General features: G+C 39.6%; 1 protein-coding gene and 1 long non-coding RNA gene across 3 annotated transcripts in view; one reads left to right on the forward strand and one right to left on the reverse strand.

Moving 5' to 3' along the window:
- Window positions 1-983: 983 nt before the first annotated feature.
- On the reverse strand, window positions 984-20,241 carry LOC124965842 (uncharacterized). The gene is made up of 4 exons (XR_007105244.1): window positions 19,793-20,241; window positions 8,635-8,801; window positions 6,167-6,219; window positions 984-1,767 (listed from the first exon to the last, which is right to left on the reverse strand). It is a non-coding gene; the product is annotated as an uncharacterized LOC124965842 (long non-coding RNA).
- Akain1 (A-kinase anchor inhibitor 1) overlaps window positions 19,591-21,199 on the forward strand; it is a 55,191-nt gene continuing 53,582 nt past the window's right edge. Inside the window, exon 1 of one of the 2 annotated variants that reach the window (XM_047527006.1) lies at window positions 19,591-19,743. In XM_047527006.1, the coding sequence (XP_047382962.1) occupies window positions 19,707-19,743 (37 nt within the window). In that variant the 5' untranslated portion in view covers window positions 19,591-19,706. Of the gene's footprint in view, window positions 19,744-19,814; window positions 20,178-21,199 lie in introns of those variants that run through there. The other variant, XM_047527007.1, reaches the window with a different exon arrangement.

Genomic DNA, 21,199 nt, shown 5'->3' on the forward strand with positions numbered 1-21,199 from the left:
TTTCATTCCCTCTGGCCAGACATCCATTTTGCTTCCTTTTTGGGTCTTTTCCCAAATGTCACCTTTTCAATGAAGCCCTACCAGATCTCACTATTTAAAATGTCAAAATTCTTCTCCATAGTTCCTTTTCCTTTTTCCCCACTGTTTTTCTGAATAGCATTCATCATGCTACAAAATATGTTTTTTATGCATTCATGTTTTGATTGTTCTTCTGTCAATAAGAATGTGAACTCTACAAGGACAGGAGCATGGTCTCTTTTGTTCATCAGTTCTCAGAACAGTGCATCATACGTAGTAGCTCCTCATTACTGTCAATTGAGTGAATTGATGAGTCCAAGTGCACACACTGTTCTATTAGGTTTATGAGCCTGTAGCTCAGAGAAGGAATCTTCACTGGGAAAACAATACATTAGGAACGTGTTAGCATTTAGATAGCATGACCCTATGTCCAAACAGACAGGGAATACTTCCCAATAGTACCTTTCCTTTACTTTTTTTCTTTTTTTCTTTTTCTTTTTTTTTTTTTTTTTTTTTGCAGTGCTGGGAATTGAACCTAGGACCTTGTCCTTTCCTTTACCTTTAAGAGCACTGTTCTCATTCAGATGACACCCTCAAAATGCATGGCAATTGAATCTGTGGCCCTGGATGGGGCTGTCTGGAGGTAGCACATTGGATGAAACAAGTATCTAGGAAGAGCCCTCAGGTTTATGACCTTCAAGGACTTGTAGAGGAGAAGGCATCTGAAATGAGATTGAGAAGGAAGAATCAGAGGATAACTCCATGATAGCCCTTGGGTGGAATAATTAGTACAGAATAAGATTTATGAACTAATACAAGGAGAAATGAGGAAACGAAGAGTGAAAGTTATAGAAAATTCAAGTATTTTGATTGTGAATGTAAAAGAGGCAGGTCTGATTCTGAATTAACAATTGAAGATTATGTGCTTAAGGGACTAGCAAGGCAAGGGCACCAAAACCAAGAAACAGTGGAAAAAATTTAATATTTGACAGTTCAAAAATAAGGAATGAAAGGAGTCATCATTGAAAATCTCATGCTTTCATATGACTGTATGACCGGTGTGATTGTCATGCTCAACCAGAAGAATGAGAAATTATACTCCATTTATGTATGATGTGTCAGAGTACCTTCTTATTGTCATGTAATTAGAACAAATAAAAGAAGTCCTCATGTTTTTATTGGTCTTTTGTCAGTTGTTTCAATAACCAACAATAATTTGAATTACACATAGGGAAGAGTACCCCTGCACTTGGGTCCTCCAAAGGATATAATCTGGACTTGAATATGGTTATAGGCAGAAGTGGGTGTGGCATTTAGAGATGGTTTTCAATTTTGTTTGGAAAGCACTGAGCTTGTTAAATGCTGATGGAAAGACTCCAGGTGAGAGAGGCCAGCTGAGCACTCTGGGGACAAAGGAGATAACTCATGGTAGCACTTTATCTGAGGTGGGAGGGGAAGATGTGAGGGCAGATGGAAGGACAGACCTTGGGTAGATAGAAGCATCCCTCTTCTGCCACAATGGAGAGAATAAAAGAGAGGCTGTATTCCTACAGCTGTTTATAGGGCTGGTTCTGGGAGGGAGAGGGTACTGCCATCTGTGGCCTGAGAAGGAGGCAAGAGCATCTGAGAGTGAGGAAGGCATCTGTGCTTAAAGCAGCTTCAAAGAGTGAGAAAAGTCACTAAGAAACCTGTGAAGGGTTCTTTTCAGGCTGGTCATCGTGAATCATCAGCAGACATTTCTTCAGTTACCTAGGAAATGGAAAATAAAAGCATCTTTCTTTGATCCAGTAAAAGTCACCAAGGGAAAAATATTAAAGGGTGGCATTATTTTTAAGTGGGTCAATAACAACTTTTTTTTTTTTTTTTGCTACACCATAAGTCAACAAATGTATGTGAAGAAATGATGGGGATATTTGGAGAAAAACACTGTGGAAGACAGCCTAATGTTTTGTTTTGTTTTTCTCCTTCGGCAATGAGTGAGATAGAAAAAGATGAGGTTTTCCTGAGAGATAAAGTTCGCCCTGGACTGGATGGGAGTCAAGGGACCTGAGTCATAGTTCTGGTTCTGCCACTATTAGGTTTCACTCTCTGCATTTCAGTTTTCTTATCAAAATATTGTGAAGAGATGATCTTATTTTCCCTCTACTTCTAAAATCTCTGAGTCTATGACATTCTGATTCCATCATGGTTTACATGTTACAGGCAGGGATGTAAGTCATGGAGTCAAAAGCGTTTTTATGGGTCATGTGTCTGAATTCCTGCTCTAGTATTCTGGAATTCAGGGGGCCTGATGAACTCGACCCTCCTTGCTAGCCAGGGTTTTGAACCAATTAGGAGATAAGGCAAAGGAGTCAGGAAGACATAGCTTAAAAGCTCATCTTTACTCCTGGTAGATCTGTTATTGGTGAATATGGCTTAGAGCTGCTGAAGACAAAAGGGGTTTCTAATGCTGAATCCCAGAATGAGGCAGGCTTACTCACTTTGCCTAGGCAGAATGGAATATTGCAGGCCTTCTCACACTCTCCCTGGGAAATTTGCATAGAGGGGAGCAAAGCAGAGTGAAGCAACAGCTTTTAACAGGAAGACAACTCCCCAAAAGCAAGAAAAGAAGTGATGGAAGCATGCCCCTAAGCAAAAATGACCGCAATGACCCATCTCAATGGATGCCTTTTATTAAGCAGAGGAGTCAATCAGTCAGGCATTGTGGGGGCACATTTTCAGCGGAGAAAATAAGGCAGGAGCTGCAATGAAGGTCAGCATTTTATAGGGTCTAAACAGGACCAGACTTTTTGGGAGGAGTTAGCTACTTTTGGCAGGCAGGTGAATTTTGGCTGAGTCCTAGCAGGCGATATTTCAGCTGAGGTAGAGAGAGAGGCCTTGAACAACTGGAGGAACGAATATAGATAAGGGAAATTGTATGTTCTCAGGGTTCATTGTCCTTCCTGAGGACGTGAGTTTCTGTGGAGAGTGATGACAGAGAATGGGAGAGCAATGACTGAGACTGGGGGGTCTCTGATGACCTCATGGCTGTAGCATGCCTGGTGACTGGGAATGTTTCTGTGCAAGGGCACAGGATGCTTAGCTGCAGTGGTAAAGCCTGCTTGAGGAGGCTCTGTGCAAGAGTCCTATCAGCTCTGACCTTGATCTCAGGCACATAGCTCCTGGGGACAGAGGAATTCTTAGGCTAGACAACCACAATGTTTCACTAGCTCTGCTTCTCCTGAGCCTGCCCACTGAACAGTAACTTTTAAAAACGGACCTTCTTGAGAGCTACACAAAGCTCCTAGCATTGCACTTTGCAACTGTGGATTGCAACTGTGGAAAAGCTACATAGATGTTTCTAAGTTTCTGTAACTTTCTGAGCACAAAGAATAATGCTTACATGGTCTTTAACCTGACAATGAGACATATATAAATAAAGATTGCTGGTCTAACTCTTTAGATCTGCTTCTCCATCACAGAGCAGCACTCCACCTGATCCCAGCTTTATCTTCAAAACCTGAATGTATGAGTCTTTATTTTCTAATCCCCCATCACCCCTCACTGGAACCACAAGTTTGGCCATGCTGGTCATGGCAACTTTCCATACCCTGCAATGCTTCACCAGGTTCCCTCCCAAATTGACCAATCAAATAAGTCACTCCTCCTCAGGGGAGAAATAAGGACGGGGCAGAGAGGGTGCAGGAGGGGCCAGCTGTGTTGAGCGACTTCACTGACTGCTTCTTCTCAGTCTCCTTTGCTGATTTCTCCCCGTCTTTCTGCTTTATAAACACCAGAATATTTCCATTTGGCCCTCAGGACTCTTACCTGTTCTTCTCTCTTCCTATTGGCTCTTCTCCTGTCTAATGGCTCTACCTATGGTTGATTCCCAAGTTCATATCTCCAGACCAAAATGCTTCTTTGAACTCCAGAATTTTCAGGTCTTTCTTTAGGTCTTTGTTCAAATGTCATTTTCTCAATGCAACTTTTGCTGACTATCCTATATGGAATACCTGGAAACCTCTACACAACACTGCCCACTCCTTTACTTTTTTTTTTTTTTCCATGTTACTCATCCCCTTATGCAATAATATATGCTTGCTATTTTGTTTGTTAATTCTCCATAGGCAATTTCTGTATAATGAAAGTTTTATGAGGGCAGGATCTGGAGTGTGCCTGGCATATAGTATTCACTTAATAAATACTGATTGGATAAATTAGAAAATGAATATTATAGTACTTTTCCTACTGGGAAAGAAACATTAAGAATAGGTAAGTATGTTGTATCATACATAATGGGTTTGGATTTTCTTTTGTGTTGGGCTGATGTTCATTCAAAACCTTGAATCTTAGGACCATGGCCAAATGTGTACTTTTCCATGGACAGAGGCACAACACAATTTAAAACATTTTGGGGAGTTTTCCTTTCTCCTCCTTTTCCATTTGAAGGCAAAAAGAGAGGAAGGGTGGAGGTAACCACACTTAGGGCTTAACTTAAATTTACAAATCAAATAAGTCATCCCTTCTTACTGTGAAGTCTCTGCCATAGGATACAATAGATCATTTCACTACTTTATTGTGCTGAATGTGCTGATATTGTTTTTTTCCCTCCCCCCCCCCCTCCTTTCTTTTCTTCCTCTCTCCCTTCTTTCCTTCCCCATCCTCTTCCTTCCTTCTTTCCTTCTTCTGGAGATAGAACCCAAAGGCATTCTACCCCTGAGCTATATTCCTGCCCCCTTCCCCCCCTTTTCCCTTTATTTTGAGACAGACTCTTGCTTAAATGCTGAGTCCAGCCTCAATCCTCCTGTCCCAGCCTCCTGAGTCCCTGGGATTCCAGGCATGAGCCACATGCCCAGCAATTTCATTCAAGTTGCTCTACTCCACCACAGGTGAGTCTCTTGAGTATAGAGGGACTGCTTTATTCATAGTAGTATTTCCAGGGCTTACTAGAGAGATATGCAACCAGGGCCATATAAATTTAAATGCATTTCAGGATTGTATAAAAGAAAGGGGAAAGGAAGTGGGTGGGCTCAAAATCTCCATGTGAAGATTCCCAAGAGTATAGTAGATGATTGATTTTGGTGACACCCTGTGGTTTAAGAATTGGTTTAATCTAAGCATGGGTGAACAGAAGGTCTGCACAAAAAATAAGAAGTAAAGTCCTGTTTTAAAGAAGCCATCTCCTGTTCTTAGAAAAGGGTTATCAAATGACAGTGGAGCGAATTCTGACATAACTTTCCTATGTACATATGTGAATACACCACAGTGAATCTCAACACTGTGTACACCCACAAGGCTGGGATCCTAATTAGGATAGGATATGTTCCATGCTTGTATAGATATGTCAAATAGATTCTACTGTCACATATAACTAAAAAGGACAGGTAAGAAGAATAAAAAGGATTGTTATTAATATTCTCCTTTATTATTTCATCTCAGTAATAGTTTTGGTAAACAGAAAATCTCCTTGATTGTGGGCCAGGATATTTTATAGCCAGCATTTGTGACGGGAATTTTTTTTCTCAAGAATTCTGGGGGTAAAGGAAGAATGATGATATACATAGTTTAATTCCTAGGAATCCAGAGAGGTGGAATATATTTAGAGATTCTGACTACTGAGACACAGTATTGACAGAGTATGATTTATGAAAACGGACCTTATTCTTTCCAAGGTGTGTTGAAGATGAAGAGTGTAGTGGTCTAAATGTGAACTTCAAGCAGTTACTGTCTCTGCCAGACATTGCAGGACAGTCCTGATAATATAATACATACATGATATAATTGTATGCATAGGTATGGGTTACATATAAATTCAGTGGACAATAAAATTATGTTGTTAAAGAATAAATACATGACAATATTAGTTGTGTTTAGATTTTTCTTTGTATTGGGCTGCTGATCATTCAAACTCTCAAATCTTAGGACCAGTTTCAAATGTGTTCTTTTCCATAGACAGAAGTACATGTATCTATGGATATTTGTCTATTAAAGCTAATCTCTGCATATGCTTTTGTTTGCAATTCTCTGACTTTAGTTTACATACAACTCATTGCTATAAAATTGGAAGTTATCTATCCATTGTTTAAATCCTATGGTCTTTTTCTTTTTTAAATTGTCAAGCATTTTGTTTATTTATTTATATAGAGGAAATTTAAATGCTCTTACATACATGGATGATGCTTGCAGACAAAGTCACCATTGTGGTGGTGCACTTTCCTGGAGCTAAATTTGAAAAACAAAAGCATAAAACAAATTAGTATCTAAAAGCCTTTACATGTTTTATACCTCCAGTATTGGAAATGATGCAAAGAAGAAATGCATAGCACAGCAAATTGCAGAAAATAATGCTGACATTCTAAAATAGTGGGGAGAAAATGCTACAGAAAAGAAAGGGGGAAAAAAATCTTTCCCTTCAAACTAAGAAGAAAATTTGACATATGAAAAGGCATATTATAAGGATCAATTATGGGCAGTAGCACAGAACTGGCTGACTTTCACAGTCATCAACTATATTTTGAAGTCTTCAATCATGATGAGTAGCTGCCCCTTTTCTAAAAAAATTTTAAATGCATTTTTTAAATTAATTTCTTACCTTCATTCCCCTTTTTCTAATCCACTGAACTTCTTTTTCCCGTACCCCCTTACTGTGGGTTAGCTTTCACATATCAGAGAAAACATTCAACCTTTGGTTTTTTCAGTGTAATCACTTGTTCTACCTAGCTTGTTCTACCTAGCATGGTAGTCTCTAGATCCCTCCATGTACCAGCAAATGTCATGAAACCATTCTTCTTTATGGCTAATATTCCATTGTGCATATATACTACTTTTTCTTTATCCATTCATCTGTTGAAGGGTAGCTAGGTTGGTTCTCTTTATTCTTTATTAAAATGTAACTTTCTTGATGATACGGATCCTGTCCTATACTTATATCTCATATATTAAGTGACCCTCTGTCTTTCATATTAAAGGTAGTCAGCAAAGATATATCAAAAATATGGGAATAGTCATAAACATTATGTTTTTAAAAGTGATTTCACAGGTATTTATTTTCAATTTATTTCTGTAATAAGCAGCTTTCTGCAAAGGAAAACACAGCATAGATTTTTAGACTTAAGCCTAGCCAAAAAACTTGATATGTAATAACAAAAACTAATTATTATTTATCGAACAAGCATTGTATTTTGCATTGGTTGTATCTATTTTGTTCTAAACCCTGTGTGTTGGTGTTTATTTCTCCATTTAGCACTTCAAACATGGAGGCTTAGGAATAGGTTACATTCTCAAAACTAGAAATTCAGAACCAGGTTGATCTTATTCCTAAATTCCTGGTCTTCTATCCTACATGATGTCCTTTTTGAGTCTGTCATAAAGTTAAATTATATTTTTAATATATATCCCTACAATAAAATAAACTGATAAATACTCACCCAAAATGTAAATAAGGATATTATCCTAAAGATAGAATTAGGGTCAGACCATGAATATTACTTTTCTTAAGTATAAACTCTTGTGTAGATAGAGAATGAGATATACATTTATTCAGAAAAATTTTAGAAAAGTAATATGAATTTTGTCTTTGGTTTGTCATTTAAATGATGAGATGAGAACCTGATTTTTGTAATGAGATATATTTGTTTAAGAGTAAACAATTATTTCCACACTGCCTAGAGTGGGCCTGGAACCTGTGGTCTCTGAGAGACATGAAAGAAAACCCCTCATACTTTGTTGGAATGTATCATCTTGCCATGGAAGATGGGATTCAGATCCAAGAAGTGTGAGACCAAGAATGGGTGTTGAATAGCTATTTAATTTTATATGTCAACTTGAGTGCACTCAGGAATGCCCCAATATAATATTATGTGTGGCTGTGTCTATGAGACAGTTTGAGTTATAAATTGTATAAGGAAGATTGCCCTCATCAGGGTGGGTGGGCACCATCTAATCTGTTGAGGTTCGGAATGAAAAAAAAGGCAGAGGAAGGGTGAATTCACTCTGTTTGAGCTGGGATGCACATGTCCATTTGCCTTAGGAATCGACAGTTCTTGAGCTTTTGGACTTGGATCAGGTCTTCAATATTAACCCCCAAGTTCTCAGGGATTCAGACTTGAAATGAGACTTATACCACCAGCTCCCCTGGTTCTTGGGCTTTGGGGCTTAGACTAAATTACACCATTGGCTTTGCCAGGGCCTCCACCTTGTGGGTAGCAGATTGTGGGACTTCTCAACCTCCATAATAATGTGAGCCAATTTCCATAATAAATAAATTATCTATCTATCTATCTATCTATCTATCTATCTACCTACCTATCTATCTATCTTCTATCAAGCTATCTGTTATTGGTTCTGTTTCCCTAGAGAAGCTGAATAATATACTGGAGTACTTGATTAGGGGTTACAATGAGCCAGTGTCTCCAGAGCACTTGTCCTTGTCCCTGGCTGGTGGGAGCAGTGTGAGCTGGATCGGGAGAACAGGTAGGGTTATGTTCTGATAGGTGCCATGACTATGGTAATAGTTTCTTTTATTGAGCACTTACTGTGTTCATTGTATATGTTATATGTTTATATATCTGAGTACCTCATCATTTAGAGAGTCAGAGATGAGAGGGTAAATATTTTGGGTAGTTAATTTTTACTTACCCTTTATGACTCAGGCAAATGTCCACTCTTCAGATAAGTCTTCCTTGTTGCATATCCCTCTGTACCAGAAAGAGGTCAGGTGTCTTGTGATAAGTTCTTATGGGATCCAGTTTCCTTCTTTACTACCACTTGATACGCATTGACATATCAGGATGAAAGCTCCTTTGCTAGAATGCAATTTGTGTAATACCTGAGATCGTTATTTTGTTCAGTGATAAATACAAGATTAGTGATTGGTACACAGTAGGGACTCAAAGTAACAGAAAATAAAAACACTGCTTACCCACTAGGTATCTTCACTTTTGTATTATTTTGTCTCAAATTGTAATGTTTTTATCAACAACTACTCACTTTGGGGTCCTCAGACTTAGAGGAAAAAGAAGCCCAGACTCCTTTGGCAGATGGGCTTCAAGCAAAGAAGTCATTTTTGTTTGCATAAAAAGCCCTAGTGGTGAAGATGTTTGGTTCTGAGGCCTCCAGGATGAAGGCCTTTTCTTCATTCTCACCTGCACCGACTGGGAGCCGAAGGCCCTTCAGCAATGTCTAGTGGAGAAGAGGGTGAAATGAAGCGACTGAAAACCCAGGTGAGGTCAAGTGGTGAATCCAGTGTAAGGGAAGAGGTCACTAATGACCAGAAGGGTTACACCAGCAAGATGGTGGATGAAGACTTTCAAAAGCAGATGGTACAAGGGTGATGGTGTGTAGAAACCTTTACTCCATTCAAGACATTCACTATATGTATGAACTTGAATAAAAGAACCATTCTGCACATTCTTCTGAATCTCATGTGTGTTTCAGAGATCTCTGTCCTCTGTAAGGACTATGACAACCTAACTTCTGAAATTAAAGGCCACCTAGGTAGATGAAATCACACAATATCTTAGTTTTAAGCATAAATGTCTAGGTAATAGTGCACTTAGGTCTTAGTTTGTCTGATGTCAAAGCGGAGCATTAACCATCAAAAGAGTTCATGTTGAAAACTCATAACAAAGGTGTCAGGTGCCTTGTGTCAGGGAAATGTGCACAGCAAGTGTTTCTCATACAAATTTGAAGGATAAAGAAATTCCAAAGATAGATGTGTCAGAAGGTTTAGGACCTGACCTACCTTGGTGCATTTGCCATCTCTGTGCATTTTGATATTTCTGAGAAAGAAGCAATCACTAGTAGAGCTGCATATATCAGCTCCCCACCAGTTCTGAAGATTGTTCCTGAAGCCTGTTCTTCAAAGGCCAGGATGCTATGAATGGTGTGCCAAGTTCTTCCATCATGCTCATGGTTCTCTGCATCAAGGGCCCAGCCATTGTTCAGAGCTCTTCTTGAAAGAAACTTAATCCCCAGGACTCAGGGTTCTGAGGATGGGGAAAGAGCATGCCCAATTTCGTCTTTGCTCATTGAATTCCTGGACATACACTGCATCTCAGATGTTTGGGTGCTCCAATTCACAATAGCCAAACTATAGAACCAGCCTAGGTGTCCATCAACAGATAAATGGAAAAGGAAAATGTGGTATTTATACACTGTTATGGTTTGGATGTGAGGTGTCCCCCAAAAGCTCACCCGTAAGACAATGCGAGAAGGTTCAGAGGAGAAATGATTGGGTTGTGAGAGTCTTAACCTAGTCAGCAAATTAATCCCCTGATAGGAATTAACTGAGTGGTAACTGAAGTGGTAGTCTGTGGTTGGAGGAGGTGGGGAAATGGAGGGCATGACTTTGGGGTATATATTTCTATCTGGCAAGTGTAGTCTCTCTCTGTGCTTTCTGATCATCATGTAAGCTGCATCCCTCTGCCTCACTCTTCTGCCATGATGTTCAGTCTCACCTAGAGCACTAAGGAATGGAGCCAGCTGTATATGGACTAAGACCTCTGAAACCGTGAGCATCCAAATAAACTTCCTCTTCTATAATTGTGCTGGTCAGATCTTATAGTCACAGCAGTGAAAAAGCAAACTAAAATATACACAAATAGAGTATTATTCAGCCATAAACAAAATGAAATTAAACCATTTGCAGGGAAATGGATGTATCTAGAGAGCATTATGTTAGGCAAAACAAGTCAAACTCAAAAGGGCAAGGGTTGTATGTTTTCTTTTGTATATGGAAGCTAGAGAGGGAAGAGGAAAGGAAAGGTGTGAGTGATCTCATGAAAATTACGGGGAGATCACTAGAGAAAAGGGACCAGGAGGTGGTAGACGGAGAGAGAGGGGGAAGTGCTGGGGAGTGATATTGACCAAATTGTATTCTTACATTGTGTGAATGTATGAATATGTAATAATAAATCCCATCATTATGTACAATTATAATGCACCAATAAAATAGAGCAGAAAAAATGTTTGGGTGGTCAAAGTGTTTGACTAAACTAACTTTTCCTAAATTAGGTAAGAAATGAGATTCTAGTGATTGTTGAGGGAGCCAAGATATTATCTGCACCTCAGGCTAGGCCTGAGCCTGTTCCAAGTGGAGAGCAGACTCCTTTCTGCTATGTGGAGGGTAGGGGAGTTTCGAACCTATTAAAGTAGGGTACAGGAAAAACCTCTCCAAGGAGTACTATTCAAACGTTGATTTACATGAGAAGAGGCACATGTGGGGTGCAAGGAGGAGATTTCAGACAGCAGATTATCATGTGGACATTCAGCAAGCAAGGCTGGTCATGTTTTAAGGATACACCCTCAGATTTCTGGGGGAAAATTTTTTCTTTATTTCTGTAACTAAATAATGTACATCTTTTTATCATTTGCATGATAGTAGAAAAACCAATAGAATAAATTCTAAGCAAACTTAATTAGAATGATTGATTACTTAGTGACTTCAGAAACTTGAGTGAAATTCAGGATTTTATAAATAGCTAGTTTAGGATGTCCACTTAGTTCCTTTTCCCAGAGGTTTTGTCTAAACTCAAGTGGGTGGTCATCTAGTTTGCCAATACGGTCTGTTTTTTGGAAACTTCTGAGATGGGACATTATTCTTTATCTGTGGAACTTCATCTTAGATGGCCACATCTCACCATGGTCTCTGGTCCCACTGGAGATGTCCTTATTCCAATCTCAAGACTTTACCGGCTGCATGTCCAAGTCCTTCCATGGATATGACCATTCTCTTCTTACTCACTCTGGGGTTGGGGAGAGCCCAGGAGATGGACCTAAAGTTCATCTTCACAGACAACTTACTTCGATAATGATTTTTATCCCTGTAGCATCAGTTAGGAAGTTTTCAGGAAGTCAGAGATCTACCTGAGATAGATAGATAGATAGATGATAGGTGGATAGATAGAAGTCAGATGAAGGTCTTGGGATTTCTCCAAATTCATCTGGCCTTCAGTCATTTTCCCTTCCAGGTCCCACCTCTCCTTGACTGGATATCAGTCATGAGATACAGTCCCCTTCTTTGGAGATCCATGCCCTTTGCTTAATCTTTAGTTTCATATCCATCCCTGTAAAAAAGAATTCTCACCCCCAAAAGCAAAAAATTTTCCTGTGGGGTGGAAAAACTGGTATGCCTTTTTGCAACCCACCCCAACACTATTTATCTTATATACTTTATGCTATCAGCCAATCAGGCTAGGACACACACACAAAAAAACCTTCCTCCTGCTGGCAATTATTGAAAGCCTTGGCTTTCGAGACTTTGGTCTCTACACTGTGCTTATTTTAAAATTCAAAAGCCAAGAATCTGATTACTTATTTTTTGAACAAGGTTTAGTCCCTACCTAAAATAGCAAAATGTAGCCAAAATGTTTACATGTCTGATATTGTTATATAAAGTGGAGTAAAAAGGAATTACCCACCCTAAAAACCATGAATTTCAACTTCCTAATGTCATCATGCTACTCAAGCACCACTAGCTTATTCCCAAACCTTTTGACTTTTTTCTCCTTCACCTATCAGGCAACACCTCAGTATTTCTATCTATTCCCACCCCCACACCCATCGCTAGAGGTAGATGCTCAGCCCTTCTCTATGCACTCCTCCTCTGTGCCCACCTGCCATGCAGGACAACTCAAACCAACATTGCACTTTCTCTCTGCTGGTTATTTAGCAGTCACTTTTAAGGCCACTCTCAAGATCTTACTGTCATCCAGAATGGTGTCACATCTGAAATATTAAACTCACAAGTCCCGCCTCCAGTCCTGACGTTTCTTACTTCTTCACTTGCTTAGAGAAGACTTTGAACCTTACCACTCTAATTCAGAAATAGCTCTTATTTTCCTCTTCGGAGAATTCCTCCCAGCTTAATTTCCTTCCCTCCCCAAATGGGGCCCATTGGTTTAGTGATGTTCTCATCTCTATCTTGATTTCAATAACCTTCCTACCTGACAGGTCTATAGCTCAATATTGAGGGCCTCTGCTAGGTCTCAGTGTTCTTTCCTCCTTTATTCTGCTCTTTTTCTTCATAGGCTTTGAGCTACTAGAAAGCATACATATGTCTTATGCCTCTGAGTCTTTAGCATCTAATATACTAGTGTTCAATAGCAGATCGACATATAGTTCTTGAATAAATGACGGAAGGAAAGGGTAATGGCTATTTTTAAAATAAATGGCAAAATTTGTATCTGTTTACTCATTCTTTAGTCATTAATACTGACTAACTTCAATGATTCAAGTGTTGAACAGGAATGTTAAATTACTTTAGATTTAAAATATAATTTTAAAAATTAGGAAAAATTGAGTATACATTTATAATTAGTTGTAGCTCTCAAAATATTCTAATTCTAGAATATTATCACCCATGTTTATATTTATTAGAAATATTAGATTATTATAAACTGATTTTAATATCAACTTCAAAGCAGTATAATTTATATGAAGTAAAATGCATTCATTGTAAGTGTACAGTTATATGAATGTTGACACATGTACACATCAATAGAACCACTAATACAGTCAAGATGTAGAACATGCCTCTCATTCCTAAAGTTTCCTTTGTGTTCCCTTTTCAATCAATCCCAACCCACTTCCCCAAGTCCCCCAAGCCTCAAGCAACCACTGACCAGCTTTCTGCCAACTACGACTTGGTTTAGCCTTTTCTAGTATTTTATATTAATTGAATCATATGTATGCACTCCGTTGTGTCTGGCTTCTTTTGCTCAGCAGGCTTTTGATACCTGTCTGTATTGCAATTGTGTGTATATACTATAATATATGTAAGTAAACACAAGTTGGTGGACATTCAGGTTGTCTTCACTTTTTGGTAATGATGAATAAAGCTACTGTCACCATTCATATGTGTAAGAATTTGTGTAGAAACAGGTTTTCCTTGCTCTTGGGTAACTGCCTAGGAGTAGAACTGATAAATCTATGGTAAGTGTATATTTAATGGTGTAAAAAACTACACCAACAAATGTTTTTCAAAGTAATCCTGACGTTTTACTTCCCCACCAGCAATATGAGAGTTGTAGTTGCTGAGCTTCTCAGAAACATGTCAGTCTTTTTTAATTTTTGCCATTCTACTGAATATATATATGTAATAGATACCTCATTTTGGTTTCAATGTATATTTCTCTGGTTGCCAATGAGAAGTTTTATGTGCTTATAGGCCATTAATACTGTAATAATTTTGTGAAGTATATGTTTAAATATTTTGGCAAGTTTTAGTTGGACTTTTGTCTTATTATTTTGGAAAAGTCATGAACATATATGACATATATAATATATTTACATATATATACACTCTAAGGTTGCAAATAATTTCTCTGGTTACATGCAGATTTTTACATAAGCTAAAAAGTAATCAAGGAGTTACTATTGCTATGATCTTGGCTACCATAGTCTAAAGAACAATTCTTCTATAATGTCAAAGTTCCAGTGTAGTGCCTCCTCCAATTCTGAACTGAACCCCTGAATAGAGATGAAGAATAATGAACAATTGCTTTAAAATTCAATAGGCATTTTCTAAGGTAGTGATTAAATTTATTCTGGACCATGCAGTTAAAGGAAATGAGAAGAGCATTCATGTTTCTCAGTTTGGACTATTTAGACTTTCATTCTGTCATACATTTAAAACAAGTTAGTCATTTCACTCTCTTCTTTCTCCTTCTGTTTTCTTAAAAACATTCTCAGAGTATCTCATATGCCATTTTTTCCTGTCTTCTGTACTTTCCTTCCCTACACATGCTCTCCCTCCTCTTTTTCTCTGTCCTGCCTTAAAAATGAGTTTAGATTTTTAAAAGCATCATGAAATAGTCAACTTAACATTCAAATCATTTTCAAAATTTTGAAGAGACATTATGAAACTTTGAGTCTTTTCCTTTCTTTCCCTCTTTCCTTTTTCATCTCTTTTACTTCTTTCTCCATTGCTTTTCTTTTATTTTTTCTCTTTGATTTGTCCCCATCATTCCTCTGAAATTGTCTTATTACGGAACCTATCTATAAACGAATAGACTTACACACTCAGAATTTATCGAATACAGTTTCATAATGCCTCTTCACTATTTTGAAGATGAGTTGAATGTTGAGGTATATGTTTCATGTTGTTCCTTAAAAACTAACCACATTGGTTTTAATTTGAATATTGTCCTAAACTGGTTTTCCAGTTATCTAGTTTCCCTGTTATCTAGTAGAATCAATAATTTTATTTCTACAAAAATGAACATAGATTATAGCTCTTTGGGAGGGAAAATGTTTTCCGAGTTAAAATTTTTTTTTCAGGAAAATACTCATTTTCTCTAAACACAATATAACATTTTAACTGTTAGAATGTGCTTTTTCCAATAAGAAAGTTTTGCTGATGTTTTCCTTTCAGAAAATATGGCTATTTCAAACTCCCTTTTAAAGCATCCTGCAGGGCTCATAAACTGCTCATAAAATGCAAACCTACAGAGACACTGTTTTGTACTCTTCAAGTCTGCAAAATTCTTTAATATTTCCTATGTCTTCTTTTAACACAGCACAGCCACTATTTTCATTTCCCCTTTTCCTTTATTCCATCCTCTACCTTCATTTTTATTTTCTATTGATAATATTTCCCTCTGCATATACATTTTTACCTCACTCTCTCTATGTCTTTATGGATTGGATAGCACAAAAATTGGTTTTTCAATTTCTTCTTCCTTATTCAGGTTTTTTATTTCCATGTCTTTCTAAACCACATCCTCTCATTCCTTTTCTTAATTTTGATTTACTTTGCCTCCATGCCCTTCCATATGTCCAACCCTTCAGCAATTTTTAGAAGAGGAAGAATTGTTTCCGTGCATTTTATTTCTGTAATTGTTCAAAACCTTTAAATTATGGTTTAATTCTTCAGAATAAAAAGTGCCTCTTTTCAACCATTTCAACTGTCCTCTGAGATGCTAACATTATTATAAAAGGTATTTGAAGAATATAGAGTGGGAATAATCAGAGTGTATATCCAGAACCAGGGTGCACTGCAAATAACTGTGGCAATGGGAATGTGTCAGGATGGGTTTTCAAATTTTTCTATTTGTTAATGTCCTAAAGACAAAGACAGAATAGAGTAAATGAATGTTAGAGGGAATGGAGGGAGGCTAGGTCAAATCAGCAAGTTATAGTCCTAAGCTGCCTATAGTGAATTCTTTGAAGTCTTTCATTTAATGTACATATGCCACATGGATTTTGCATTCTACTTTATATGTATACACGTTAATTTTTGTATAAAAATCCTCCCAAATTTCTAAATGAAATCATTGGTCCTATTAGGTGACCTTCCCCCCACTGTGCCTTCTAACTTGTGAAGCAGCTTGTCAAGTATCCCTAAGGAGCAGGAGTGCCCCAGTTTGTAAGTTCAGCACCAGGGTAAGAAAATAGGGTCATCTATTACCACTAGTATATTATCTTGTTTCTGATCAGTCCCATTATTGATTAAAATTTGACTGTGTTGAACGTCAGAATGGGGTAGATGACGGTGGTGGCTGCCTCACTGATAGATTCCTATCTTCAAATGTAATGCTGTCTTTGACCAGAAAGTGAGCACCTTGAATACAGGTGTTTAAACAGGGGCAAAGGGAAACTATATTGAGAATTTGAATCTAAATTATAGGATAAGACTGGGTAGAGGTCCATCAAGGCGTCTGGCTCTTATCATGGTAAAATAAAAGGAAACTTTTATTTTCCTCTCAGGCATTCTGTTATTAAATTGATCATTTACATTAAGATGTAAAGACATTAAAATTTAGTAGGATTATTAAGATATTTAAGTAAAACCCCCCAAATAACTCCAGTAGTAGTACACATCAGAGATAAATATGTTGAATGAAAATTTTACTACTGAAACAACCAAAATAAACTAAAAATATCACTGAAGTAACTTGCCTTTGTTGGGAATAAAAATAATTGCTCTAACTAAAATATATACAAGCAAATATTGGATAAGAACTGTACTGTACTCTGACTAGGTAGCAGTGGTGTTGGGTAGCCACAATTAAGAGATAATAGGAGGAAGGGCAGGGGAGAACTGAGTATGGGACTAAGCAGAGAGTTTTCTCTTTTGTCCTATTAGATCACATTATCTCCTATTGCCACAGAAGGCTGATCAAATAGCCACAGGAGTTCTGGGACAGTTTTCAGGCATTCTTTTTTCCTACTACAATCTTGGTCACTATCTAGCTTGGCAGTCTACTGGAATCCATCTCAGTTCCTTCTTTGTTTACCACTTAAAAAGATAAATTCAGGTTGGGAGAGAAATAAGTACTTTCCTTTTAAAATACTGATACATTGAAGAATACCTTGTTATTCAAAGGCAATCATGTGACCCAGCATGGGCATTGTCTGGACAGTGGTTAGAAATGCAGAATCTCAGGATCTACCCTCATATACTGAATCACAATCTGTATGTTAACAAGACCCCCATGAATTTCATATACACATTAATGTTTCAGAAACACTGATTTAATATTTTGCTTACTTTTCCATAGGGGGTCACCCCACACAGGTGTCAGTGGTTTCCTGGAATGAGTTTAATTGAGGCTATTTTCTTTCTTAATTAATTCATTAATCTATATCACAGCTAATCCTCATAACAAATCTTCAAGATACCTTGGTGCTTATATTGCAGGTGAGACAGGACAAGCTTAGTAACTTATCAAAGTTCACAAATCTAATAAATGATGAAGATGTTGTACCTGGGTCTGGGGGTTTTAGTCAACTTTTGTATTGCTGTGACAAAAATGCCTGACAAGAACAACTTAGAGGAAACAAAGTTTATTTGAGGTTGATGGTTTTAGAAGTCTCAATCTATAATGACTGACTCCATTGCTTGGGCCCAAGGTAAGGGCCCCGTGGGGGAAAACTGCTCAGTTCATGGCAGGGTCAGGAAGCAGAGAGAGTGGGAAGGGACAGCAGGGATATGTACCCCTCCAAGCTATACACTCAGTGATACACCTAATGTAGTTATGCTCCACTTGCCTACAGTTACCACCCAGTCATTCAAACTAGGATGAATTTGTTAGGTTATAGCTCCCACAATCCAATCTTTACCTCTGAAAATTCCTGAATTAACACAGAAGCTTTTGGGGGACACCTCACTTTACCTCTCACATCCAAACCATAATACTGGGTCTGACTGATTCTCAAGTCTTTTTATCAGTTCCTATGCTATGTTGCTTTTTCTTGAATGTAATTGTGGGTAATTATTTATGCACAAAGAAAATAAAGCCCATTTAAAAATAAGGTTTGTAAGAAGAGCCCTTTGGAGTGTATTCAAAGAAATAGGTCAGCCAGGTGCAATGGCATACACCTGCAATTCCAGTTACCCTGGAAGCTGAGGTGGGAAGACCTTGAGTTCAAGTCCAGCCTGAGCAATATAGCAAGACCCAAGGTTGAAAAAAAAAAAAAAAAAAAAAAAAAGAAAAGAAAAAGAAAAGAAATGAAGGAAAGAGGAGAGAAAAAATATCCTAATAAGTCTTTCATTCAAAGGTTATTGAAAATACTGTTTCACACTTTGCTGGTGATGAAGTAAAGAAGTGGTGAAATATGGTTGGTTCCCGACTTTTGGTATAACAGGAGATTGAAAGAGGACCTCATCCTTTATGCACATACTTCATCCCATCAACTGACTTACATCTTGCTGCTGAGGCATGCTCCATCTGTTCAAGCTAGTACTGGGGCAGGTGCTAAGAGCAGTACTGATTGTGTTCTGTTGAGGCTGCCCATATGCCTCCACACAAGGTCTAGTTCAAGAGCTGTAAAACTATTTGCATTTGCAATCTATCAGATGGCTTTGAACAAAACCAGTGCCAACAAGACTATTTGAGTGCTTTATATTTGCCAAAAGAGTATAGAACTTATAAATTCCAATCAAATTATTTAAAAATTCTGTATTTTCAGAAAAACTATATTTTCCAGGGAGGGGTGCAAGTGAAGAAATCCTACAGAGCATTGGGAAATGACCCTGAACAATTTTGTTCTTGGAAAACTGTTCAGCCACAGAAATAGGGGAAAAACCCCAGGGCGTGCTGGAGGATCCTGTGTGGCAGTAGCCCTAGGGTTGTAAACCACAGGGACCTGTTGCAAGCTGGGTGTCATAAAATGTGGGCTGTGCAAGCTGCAAAAACATTCCTTGGAGAATAGACATCTTCAAATGAGCAATGGTTTAGGAGCATAAAGTGAGCATGGGACAAGACCCGTGTCTTTGGGGTAGAACTGGGTTTGGAAGGGGTACAATTTTCAGTTGAGTGAGGGCAGAATTACTGATGCTTCTTGATTGGTGTCTGGGATGTTCTCACACTTAAAGGGGACTCCTTTGGCTCATTCTTGTAGAGGGTGTGTGTTTGTTGGAGGAGGACACCTGCCTCATGGAGGACTCGTTCCTCTCCCCTGGCCCATCCTGCTTTCCCTAAAGTGACCTTCAAGTTCAGGAGATGTCCTAGCCAGATTTGCCACCAGGGAGTAGGGCCTGTTAGCGGCGCTCTCCTCAGGCTCTCCATAGTCATTCTCTTTCTCAGGCTCTCTCCTTAAAGCTAGCAGAGGACTCTGGCGGGAGAGAAGTCAAGGACCTCAAGGACGGAGATTCAACTTAACTCCTCCCCTCAGTTCACAGCTAGCCGAAGTCTAAGAACTCGGAGTCGGTCTCTAGAGTAAAGCTCATCGAGTTTAAACAAACCAAAAGGACAAACCCATCTTAAATGTCAGTCCAGCATCCACGGGGGCGAGTGACAGCAGGTAATTAGAAGCAATTAGTTGTTCCCCTGCCGGGAAGCCGGGCAATTACCTTTCTCTCTCTTCTCCTTCCGTCCTTCCTCTTCCCATGCAAGCGGTAGAAGTGCTCTGCTCCTCAGCAGCAGCATACGCCGATCTGGCACAGGAATGAGCGATGAACTGAGCGGGGATTCGGTCTCCTCCTTCCGCCGCCGCGGTGGCCGCGGGCGCAGCAGTGCATTGTGGAGGCAGAGCGCGCAGCGGTGGCTGGAGCTGCGGCCCGGGATCGCGCGGCGGGGAGCTGTCCGAGGTGCTGACCGTCCCGCCCGCGGCCCGCCGGCGCCCTGCGCGTCCACCTGCACCCGACCCCGCCAAGTCCTGGCCTTCCTCCTACCCATCGTCTGCCTGTCTTTCTCTCTTAACCCAGGAGCTGAAGGAAATCATGGTGTTCGCCCCAGGTACACTCGCACCTTGCTTTTTCACCAGGTGTGCCGGCGGGGAGTCGGTTAGAAAGGGGGAGAGGTTAAGAAGAAAAGGCCTTTTCCTTAGGATCTGCGCGTTTAGAGTTGCTGTTAGGGTGTGACGGGCTGGAGAGTACCTCCGCCTGTAGACTTCACCCCTCTCCCCAGTCCCGCCCCATCTGTCCTCTAAAAACCTGCAGCCCTCCCTCGTCATCGTCCCGCGGCTCCGCTTTCTGCCTGGCTCTTCCGTAGCCCAATCTGAGCGCAGGCACCTTGAGAACTGGGACCTTCACCAGCAGCCCCACCACCTACACCATCGGGAGAGTGAGAGGTGAAGCAGGGTTAGTGGACTTCCAGCTGCTTCGGTGGGAATTTCCTTCGCTACTTCATCTCCCTCCACAGTAGTGGTAAAGTGACCCGGTTCCTCCAGGCCTTCCAAGGAGAAGGAGGCTAAGTAGGCGAAGTCTGGGAGAGTGAGACGAAGGGCAGAGGAGCGACACTCTTAAAGGGTGAAAACTACAGCCAGAGGCTGCAGCACAAAGGCTGCTACTGCGGCGCCGCTGGTGGTTGCGGCGTCTTCGGGAGTAGGTGATGAAAGACCTTGGTCTCTGTGCTGTTGTCTGTGGTTACAAGTTGGCAAAGAGTCAGATTTGTTTGCGGTTGGCCGACTTACCCTCGCGTGTGTGCATGTGTTTTCGGGTGCACTTCTCTGGGGCAAGGACCTGGGTGTGTGTCGGTGAGGTGGGGCTGTTAGGAAGTAGAGGGGAAAGCTGGTCATTTTTAACGCTCAACTCTGCCTGATAGATAAAAAGTTCTCTCCGTTGCTCCTTCTTGCTCTCTCTCTCTCTCTCTCGATTTAGGCTCCATTTTCATCAACTTCTGCGGTGGGAAACAGGGAGTGGGAAAGAGTAGGTGAGCTAAACTCTAGCTTTGTTATGGGTCTTTAACTGGAAAGGTTGGCTTGCATTTGCTGTGGTCTTGGGCCACAGATAGCTGGGGAGGAAAAGCATAATGTATTT

This window comes from Sciurus carolinensis, chromosome 15 (assembly GCF_902686445.1).
Source record: "Sciurus carolinensis chromosome 15, mSciCar1.2, whole genome shotgun sequence".
Taxonomy (NCBI): Eukaryota; Metazoa; Chordata; class Mammalia; order Rodentia; family Sciuridae; genus Sciurus; species Sciurus carolinensis.